At 36.6% G+C, this 10,396-nt stretch overlaps 1 protein-coding gene across 1 annotated transcript; it reads left to right on the top strand.

Moving 5' to 3' along the window:
• Nucleotides 1–2,867: 2,867 nt before the first annotated feature.
• Nucleotides 2,868–7,620, top strand: LOC107678271 (cytochrome P450 2K1-like). The gene is made up of 9 exons (XM_016473483.1): nucleotides 2,868–3,149; nucleotides 5,286–5,448; nucleotides 5,563–5,712; nucleotides 5,795–5,955; nucleotides 6,033–6,212; nucleotides 6,300–6,441; nucleotides 6,609–6,793; nucleotides 6,877–7,018; nucleotides 7,101–7,620. Exons 1-9 carry the CDS (start codon nucleotides 2,940–2,942, stop codon nucleotides 7,286–7,288), a joined length of 1,521 nt encoding a protein of 506 aa, XP_016328969.1. The 5' UTR covers nucleotides 2,868–2,939; the 3' UTR covers nucleotides 7,289–7,620.
• The last annotated feature ends 2,776 nt before the right edge of the window (nucleotides 7,621–10,396 follow it).

Below are 10,396 nucleotides of genomic sequence, written 5' to 3' on the forward strand. Positions count from 1 at the left end.
TGCCCTGCATGGGCACATGAAGGAGGTGTGAGGAGAGAAATTGTGTGAGTAGCAAATTTTACAGGCTAAAAGCACTTGCTGGTCGAATTTGGACAATTTAAGAGTGAGTTTAGAAATATTAAAGTCGCAAGTTAACGGAAATTCTAAGCCACCTATTTGGTTAAAGAGACTGTGTGGGATGTGGTTCCAAAGGGAGTTACGATTAATCAAACATTTTTTAATCCAATTGAATTTAAAAGTTCTATTAACATCACATTTGGGCGGCATTACGCAAATATTTCCACATAGTGACCTAGATGTGTGGGGGCGTGTTAGAACGAGCCGAAAACTTGAAATCGCATCATATGACCCCTTTAAGTGACGTCACCGATTAACAGTACAGCGCATATTTTCAGGTTAAATAAATTAGTCTAATTCCAATAACTCATTGACGAAACATTTACAAAGCTATCAAAACCTCCCGTTTACACATAAAGATGTGATTAAAAGTCAAAACTTTCATAAATAAGAGCTCAATATACAGAGTTAGCATGCCTCTTCTGAAATCAGTTGAGATGCTAACGGAAACACTAAACTATTTTTATGAAGTAAGTATTCAACAGAAGCGTGTCAATCACAAGTAAGAAAGGTGTCAGGAACAGATTTATGTAATATTTGTGTGATTTGTGGGACTAAACTCACCTGAAAACAGTGAAAACAGCAGCGAGAGACATGTTGCAGTTTGTAAGTAGTGTTGCGCCCCGTTTCCATGGTAACTCCCTCCGCTGCAGTGTTTGAATCATCAGACTGAATGGGACTCAGCGAGCACCCATTAAAACACATCACAGTCACGCAGCATTTACATAAATAAACATATAGAAGTTGAACCTAAACAACAAAAAAAATATATTACATTTTGAATTTTAATAGTTTTGTAGTTCAAACACCCCTTCATACTTAGGTGTAAACTGCAACCCACACGTGATAAGTGGGCACAAAGTGGCACTTTTATTTATTATGATTTTTTTGTATATTTTAATTTTTATAAGATTTTGTATTGTTGTTTTTACGAACATTCAAACTATTTATTTCATTTAAAAACGTGCTTGCAGTATTTTTATACTAAACTTTTGCTAATAATTATAACTAGTCTCACTTTTATTCAATGCTTCAGATTCCTTTTAACTGGAACACATAAATGTAAAAAATATTTATAAAACAAAGATGTTATAAGAGCTCAGTAGAAACCTTTTTTACAGTAGAAACCAGTGGTGTACCGACGGAGGCCCAGCCGTGGCAAACCGCTGATGGCTTGCCACCCAAAAAACACCGGCAGACCGACAGCATTTTTAGATTGGTCGGCTTGCCGATGGTGTGCCGACGGTGGTCCGACCGTGTTAAGCCGCTGAATTTGAGCCGCCCAAAAAACAATGTGCTGAAACGTTAGCTTGCTTGCTCGTGTCCATCTGTTTTAAATTCACATGCACTTTTGCACAAAGCAATTTATAAAAATGAAAAATATGTTTTTGTATACTTTTTAGTCTTGAGTGGATCAGTGTGCGGTTAGCCACCCTCTTGCTCTTTATGAATAAATCTCTGACAGAGACTCCTCCCCTATCAGCCAATCATGTGCATAGTAAGCAAGCATGCTGACATCATCCATAGCAACGAGGTCAACCCAGCCCTTACTCTTAACTTAAAACTTCTGTTTATTCCTTAGTAAAAGTTTGTCTCAGCAGCTTTGTGAATAGGTTTTAAAAGAAAACTCTTAGCTAAAAACTTTTACTGCTATTTAGGAGAATCCTTAGTAGTAAGATAAAATGTTTTGTGAATACGGGCCCAGGGGTGCATCCTGTTCCTGGAGATCTACCTTACCTTCCTACAGATTCAGTTCCAACCCTGATTAAACAAACCTGTCTGTAATTATCAAGTGCTCCTTTAGATCCTAATTAGTTGGTTCAGGTGTGTTGATCAGGACCAGGGTTGGGCACCCCTGTTGTTGATTAATAGTGTGTAAAGGGCCAGTGCAGGATTGTTTGCAGGGATATTACATGATAATTAATGATTAAAAGATTGCAGAAATGTTATAAGGGTTTATAAAGGTTTAAAGTGTATTATTCTAAATGAGTTGGCAGCAGAAATCACACAGAACAGAACGAAATGTTATTTAATATTAAGTAAATGAGTAAACTATTTAATGAGTCAATTGAAAACATAATGCCATTGATATGACAACTGAATACAATGCAACATAAAATGTTAATGCCATGATTTCAATAGGCTATTCATAAGGATTCATTTGTTCTAAAAGTCTAAAGTTGTTCATACGTAAATAATTTGCGTTATAGGTTTCGTCAATACGTCTGTATTGTCCGTTAAAATTCTGTGAAAACGTCAGTATTGTACATCTTAGTGTCTGTAAAACGTAAGAAAACGTACGTTTTATTGAACGACATTTTACGTAAAATACATACGAATTCTCATGAGATCACGTTGGTTTATGAACAAATTCCTTCTATTTGTGTTTCAAAAATAAAGTTCAGTGTATTTTTTTTAAATGTTGCATTTATATTTTATGGGTTTCAAAAAAGTACTTATTATCAACAGGCCAAAGGACAAAGATAAAAAAAAAAAAAAAAAATTGGATGTTCCTACACTAGAAAGATATATTAGATAGATTAAACATCTCTCTATCTGGATACATCGATACAAATTGTTGAAAGCAGCAATATTTAAAATTATAGTTAGGGTTAGCCAAGATGTTTAATTATCGTACTATTGGCAGTGATATGATGTTTCCTCATTTGGATCTGATTCCAAATGCCTTGTTTCTATGCAAAGGTTACCCTGTTCTTTCTTATGCCCCCTCCTATAAATAGTACATAAGAACAGGATTACAACCCACATCAGACCTAAACGAGTGATTGATCTGTGCATGTGTATGGTAGATCTGTCTGACTATGGCTTTAATTGAAGCATTACTCTCGCAGGGCTCTGGCACAGGTACAGTATTAGGTGCTCTGCTGTTGTGTTTGGTTATTTACCTGTTCTCCAGCCGCTCCAGCTCTCGGGATGAGGGAAAAAATTATCCTCCGGGACCCAAACCGCTGCCACTTCTGGGGAACCTGCACACCCTCAACCTCAAGAAAACCTACATGAGTCTTTGTGAGGTAAGCAAAAATGTTTCAGACAGCTGATTTTATTTTTGATGATTTGATATAGTGTTCTAACTTTTACTAGTAAACAGGCATAGATTTAGATCAAGGTTATGGATGGATCTCAGGCATTATCCAAAATGAGATTGACAGACAGACAGACAGACAGACAATGTGCTCCCAAATTAAGCCCAAACAGAAGCAAGTAACTAATCAGTGTAGTTAATGACAGGTTGTTTATGAGCTTGACAGTATACTGTAGGTAGTATTAAATGAAACATTTTATTTATTCATTTATTTTATTAGTATTTTGTTTGTTTAGCATTGTTATTTAATGTATACTTAAGTCCAAGTATTGAACTGTGTTTATGCTGCTTCTAAGTCTGTGTAAACAACTTAAAAAAAAAAATGTTTTATTGTTATTTTATTCTCTTTTAAATATAAGGATTATTATTATTATTATTATTATTATTATTATTATTATTATTATTATTATTATTATTATTATTATTATTATTATTATTATTATTATTATTATTATTATTATTATTATTATTATTATTATTATTATTATTATTATTATTATTATTATTATTATTATTATTATTATTATTATTATTATTATTATTATTATTATTATTATTATTATTATTATTATTATTATTATTATTATTATTATTATTATTAGATAAGATATTATTATTATTATTATTATTATTATTATTATTATTATACGAATTCTACTAATAAGAACAATATGACGCACTAAGGATTAATGAGCTACTGGATTCATGAATTTTAATCAGGTTGTGTGCGTTTGCTCGAACTGATTCGCTGAAATCAAAACAGGGACGATAATAGGTGAGCACCAGCCAATGAGATTGCCGTTTGCGCATTAGTTCCGCCTACTACAGGAAAACCCGGCAGTTCTTAAAAGCTGAAGAATTCCAAAGGAACTTTGGATTTGCTGCGCATCCATTCAAATGAACTGAAAAATATCACAGATCGCTTGACGGAGAGTGAAACTCTGAAGCGCTCAGTCAGAGTGTTCTGTGAGTGAAAATATATCTGTGCTAATCATATACTCAGCATCCAACTCACACACTGGCGAGTAAAATCAGAGAATTTATTAGCCATTGGCTAATATTAGACATCATTTAGTCGCCCAGAGTGAAGATTTAGGCCCAATCCCAATTCTATTTTATACCCGTTCCCTTTACCCTAGGGACGTAACACTTCCGTCACACGCTTGAGGAATTTGGCCAATCACAACGCACTGGATAGCTGGCCAATCAGAGCACACCTTGCTTTTTCAGACCGATGAGCTTTGTAAAAATCGACGTGTTTCAGAAAGGCAGGGCATAGAGGAGAAACAATAATGTACAGTATGTGGAAAATAATGTGTTTTTTTAACCTTAAACTGCATAAACAAATTTCTTTACACCAAATACACAAAATAATGTTATTTTTAGCAGCATCATATGACCCCTTTAAAAAAACCCTTGCTACGTGCACTGCATTAGGCTAACCGAGACTTGTCACAGCACTTACATATTATTGCCCTTTTGTTGGTTTTGATTGCTTCTGTTGTCCTCATTTATAAGCCGCTTTGGATAAAAGCGTCTGCTAAATGAAAAAAGAAAGAAAAAATATAGATAGATAGATAGATCTACAATTGGTAACCATTTTATTAAAGCAATAAAGCATTTATTGCTTTAAAAGCAATATTTATTTATTGCTTTATTAGCTATATAATATCATATAATATCATAGCTAAAAAATCAATCTTCTCATCAATGCCCTTCAGTTTACATTGTCAATAGGGTGTTCCCTCTTGTACCTTATTGCTTAAATGGTACACATGCCAAGTAGGCAATCGCTGGCACACATACAGTGTTCAAAAATGACAAATAGGTCACCTAGTTCTCATACGGACTAGGGTAAGAGTCAATGGTAATGAATGACCGTGGAGATGGCCGTCGTGCCAGCGGGCAAATGCACAAAAGTAGAGAGTATTGTGTTAGAAGGTAAGCTGGGACTGAATCCTGTGTTCTAACAATACTTTCTGCTATAAACCGACCAGACAGACCACAGATGAGATGATGCCGATAAATTATATATTTCAATAGCTCCATCTTTTCTGTCTTACAGCTGTCAAAACGATATGGGTCAGTTTACACAGTGCACTTTGGCCCCAAAAAAGTGGTGATATTGTCAGGATACAAGGCTGTCAAACAGGCACTAGTGAACCTGTCAGAGGAGTTTGGAGAGAGAGATATTACACCCATATTTCATGATTTCAACCAGGGATATGGTAAGGCTTTCACGACTTCAGATGATAATTTAATAAACACCTTGTTTTTTCCGTAGATGTAAATGTCAAATTAATTCAGCTCTTTGGAGTAATGGATAAATGATTCCTCTGTAGGGATTGTGTTTTCCAATGGTGAAAACTGGAGGGAAATGAGACGCTTTGCTCTTTCCAACCTGCGAGACTTTGGAATGGGCAAGAAAAGAAGTGAACAGATTATCACTGAAGAAACGCAATATTTAAAAGAGGAATTTGAGAAGTTTGAAGGTAAGACTGCAAAACACAAAAACAAGACGATTCTGTGACTGAAACAGATTTGAGTATTAACATCATGTTCACCCATGTGCAGGAAAACCATTTGAAACAACTCTGCTAACGGCCATGGCTGTTTCAAATGTCATCTCTGCCATCATCTACAGCACCAGATTTGAGTATAGCAACACCAAGTTACATCACATGGTCAAACGAGCTTACGAAAACATGAGGATGACTGGATCTACTTCAGTTCAGGTACCCAGATATTTCTAATGCATTATTTTGTATGTACATTGTTCAGTGGCACATTATGCAGTTTTGCTTGTTTGCAGCTCTACAACATGTTTCCTTGGATTCGTCCTTTTATGGCCAATCAGGAACGTATTGTTAACAATGTCAAAGAAACGGTCAGACAAAGCGAGGAAATAATAAATGGTCTGAAGAAGACTCTGAACCCTCTGGACCCCAGAGGAATCGCTGACTGTTTCCTGATACGACAACAAAAAGATGAGGTACTGCCCGTAGTTTTAAATTACATCGATTTGCTATTACATTCTGACATCTCCTTTTCTTGGCTTTCACCGTCATGATTTCTGCAGGAATCTGGCAAAACAGACTCTTTTTACAATTCAATGAATTTATATTGTACAATCAACAACCTATTTGGTGCTGGTACCGACACTACGGCTACAACTCTACGCTGGGGTCTTCTTCTCATGGCCAAATACCCTGAAATACAAGGTATGGCTGCATCTAAATGCAGGAGTATTGCATTATTTTATAACAATTTGAATAATGCAAGTCTGCAAATCTAATTATATCCCATGCAAAGTGTCAACCACAGTCAAGTATTCAGTAATGATGTTATAAACTCTCATACTGTGGTCTTTCTTGTTCATTTAACGTAGCCAGGGTTCAAGATGAGATTGACCGAGTGATCGGTGGACGTCAGCCAGTGGCGGAAGACAGGAAGAACTTATCATATACAGACGCTGTGATCCATGAAACCCAGAGATTTGCAAACGTAATACCCCTTGGTTCCCCTCATCAGACCACCTGTGATGTTCACCTGAATGGATACCTCATCAAGAAGGTCTGGCTCCAGTAAGAACATGCAGTGTTCTTGATTATGTGTTTGCACCATTTATCATTGATCTTTTGTGTTGTTTTGTGCAGGGTACCAGTGTGTGGGCGCTACTGGCATCTGTACTGAGGGATGAAAATGAGTGGGAAACTCCTGACAGCTTCAACCCAAGTCATTTCCTAAATAAGCAGGGACAGTTTGTCAAAAGGGACGCCTTCATGCCCTTCTCTGCAGGTGCAGTGGACTTCAAATTCACTACTTATAATGTGCCATCGCAAATGCTTTTTGTTAATCCTTTGCTTATTGTTGTTCTCAGGCCGCAGGGTTTGTCCTGGAGAGAGTTTGGCCAGGATGGAGCTCTTTCTGTTCTTCACCTCCCTCCTTCAGCATTTCCGCTTCACTCCTCCTCCAGGAGTGTCTGAAGATGAGTTGGATCTCTCACCAGTCGTGGGCTTCACTCTGAACCCATCCCCCCACAAACTGTGTGCAATCAAACGGTCTTAAAGTTATAAACATGCTGTCGAATGTCTGTCACTTTGTTTTTTTTCCCGCTTGTATATTGCATTTATTCATTTAGATTTCCATTGGAAACACATTCAATGTTTATTACTTTTTAGATTTATAACTATAGTGCTTTTGCTTTTAAGTATAAAAGCACGCTAAATATGTAAATTTCACTTTAAAATCATGCAAATATTGTTGGTAAAACTGATGATAGCATTTACACTTGGAAGCAATGTAAAGTAATAGTTGCCTACAGATGGTTCCTTTAACTAAAAGATGAGGATTGAGAAAAGATTAATCACTACACAAATAAATAAACTTATCAAAATTGTTGGTGCCATTTTGGTTTTTAAATTTGCATTTGCACATTTGGCAGATACCTTTTTTATAATTCTGTTTAATAATATTTAATAATAATAGCAGTTAAATCAGGATCTTGTTAAACTAAAATCAGTTGTTCGTAAATGTCGATTTGATATATATTACTGGTTAACTATGTAGCTAAGATTTAACTGCCTAGAAGTGCAAGTAACTAACTGTCAAAGATTATATTTTCTTGGCCAACATGGTCAGTGAAGATTGTCAATGAAACAAGAAAATAATGCTTTAATCATCATCTTTATGATCGGTGGGTCATGTTCAGCTCGCATTTAAAGTCAAAGAGTGCCAACTTGCACAAACGTTTTCTAACCAGTGTAGCCCGATTAACGACTCAGTTTGAATAAGTCTGAAGAGCGGATACTGAATCAACATCTGATAGCTAAATGATCTGCAAGAAATCAATAGCTTGTTCTCTGTAAAAAATTATAAACCTAGCTACTCCTACAGACCAAGCTCTACGGTGACCAGGTGGGGACATGTTCAGTTCACTTAGTTTTGTCGTCGCCACAAGATCATTTTGCCAAGGTAACGACATCCTTATGTTGTGTCCACACGATGTGGAGTCGTGGCCTTTAGATCCTATGCTGAGGGAACAACATCCATTTCTCATGGCCACGACTTCTTATGTTGAGGGAACGACATTTTTCTTGTGGCCAGTAGTTTAATGCGTAAACAAACCCGCATGACCATAGCAACCTGCAATTATCAGAGATGGATTTATTCATCCCACAGTCTTGTAAATTCATTAACTGATCGTGTCTTTTTATTTAATATTTGTATATTATTACAGTTTTTCACATTTGCTAAGACAATAAATCCCATTCTCTGAACTAAATTCTCAATAGCATAAACCAATTTGTCAAATAAATCACTCTTTCTGCAAAACCTTATCTTTTTTTATTAGTTTAACAAAACTCAAATTGAATTCAGCTGGACACACTTTCCTGTTTATCACAACAAATGGCCAAGCAAAGCGCACGACATAAACCAATTTGTCAAATAAATCACTCTTTCTGCAAAACCTTAAAGGGGTCATATGATGTTGTTAAAAAGAACATTATTTGGTGTATTTGGTGTAATGAAATGTGACCCTGGACCACAAAACCAGTCATATAGGTCAAATTTTCGAAATTGAGAGTTATACATAATCTGAAAGCTGAATAAATAACCTTTCCATTGACGTGTGGTTTGTTAGGATAGGACAATATTAGGACAATACAACTATTTGAAAATCTGGAATCTGACGGTGCAAAAAAAGCAAAATACTGAGAAAATCGCCTTTAAAGTTGTCCAAATGAAGTTCTTAGCAATGCATATTACTAATCAAACAAGTTGCTATCTAATATAACACCCAGATTTTTGACTGTAGAGGAAGTAACAGTACATCCGTCTAGTTGCAAATTGTAATCCAAGAGATTCTGTGTACTGTCTTTTGGTCCAATAAGGAATATCTCAAAGTAAAAGGAACAGAACATCCATACACTCTTTGAACCTGTGCTGGAGTGATGGAAACTTCTGGAAGAAGAGCCTTTGGGTTTCAAGCCGTATCTATGGATGGAAAGGTACGTGCATCACTCCCAACACTTATTGAGTGTTATTACATGCCTGATGACCATTCTGACATTCCATCTCCCACTATTGCACATCAGTTCCCCCATCTGAAGTCTATTGCTCATGAAATACCTGAGATCGATCCATGTGCTCAAATATTGCTACTCTTAGAAGTCCACAAAGCAAGGAAACAGCTCAATGGTCTGAACAAGGCACCATTTGCCCAAAAATTCGATTTCGGTTGGGTGATAGTTGGAAATGTTTGCTTGGGGTCAGCACACAAACCTAGCACAGTTGATGTGTTCCGCACAAACATACTTCACAATGGACGTCCAAGCCTTTGTGAGCCATGTTCTAATCAGATACAGGTGAAAGAGAACTAAGCTACAAAGATCATGCTGTTTCTTCTCAAGGCTGTCATTTGTATTCAACCACTTGTCCAGAGGACTTGCTTTGTAACGATATCTTTAAATGGACACAAGATGATGAAAAGGTAGCCCCTTCCATTGAAGATCAAGTGTTCATGGAACTGATGGACAAGGAAATTTTAATTGATAGCTCTAACAGCTGGGTGGCACTTCTTCCTTTTTGAGTTCCACACCAACAGCTGCCCAACAATAGGGACCAGGGTATGAAACGTCTCCTGTCACTCTGTCAGACACTGAAGAGAAAGCCTCAAACGCAAGAACATTTCCATACTAGCGAGTTGTTTTTTGCCTTTTTAAAGGCAACTAGCGAGTTGTTTAGGTTCCTAGATAGCAACTTGTCTTTTGAAAATCCTATTTCCCATGTTACAAAAACAGTATTCTTCCATCTTAGAAACATTGCCAAGCTACGAAACATGTTACCTGCTTCTGATGCAGAAAAGCTAGTTCATGCATTCATGACCTCTAGTCTGGACTATTGTAATGCACTGCTAGGTGGTTGTCCTGCATCTTCAATAAACAAGCTACAGGTAGTCCAAAATGCAGCGGCTAGAGTCCTTACCAGGTCAAGAAAATATGATCATATTACCCCAATTTTACAGTCTCTGCACTGGCTAGCTATTAAGTTCCGTATCAGTTACAAAATATTATTACTTACCTACAAGGCCCTTAATGGTTTAGCTCCTGCGTACCTAACTAGCCTTCTGCTATGCTACAATCCATCACGCTCCCTAAGGTCGCAAAACTCTGG

This window comes from Sinocyclocheilus anshuiensis, unplaced genomic scaffold (assembly GCF_001515605.1).
Source record: "Sinocyclocheilus anshuiensis isolate Anshui unplaced genomic scaffold, SAMN03320099.WGS_v1.1 scaffold1764, whole genome shotgun sequence".
Taxonomy (NCBI): Eukaryota; Metazoa; Chordata; class Actinopteri; order Cypriniformes; family Cyprinidae; genus Sinocyclocheilus; species Sinocyclocheilus anshuiensis.

What these genes read in the sequence shown, in the direction of transcription:
- LOC107678271 (XM_016473483.1), top strand. Translation starts at nt 2,940, where the DNA reads ATGGCTTTAATTGAAGCATTACTCTCGCAGGGCTCTGGCACAGGTACA. An exon ending in GGAATTTGAGAAGTTTGAAG is followed by an intron (nt 5,713 to 5,794) that starts GTAAGACTGCAA and finishes ACCCATGTGCAG; the next exon opens with GAAAACCATTTGAAACAACT. An exon ending in ATGGATACCTCATCAAGAAG is followed by an intron (nt 6,794 to 6,876) that starts GTCTGGCTCCAG and finishes TGTTTTGTGCAG; the next exon opens with GGTACCAGTGTGTGGGCGCT.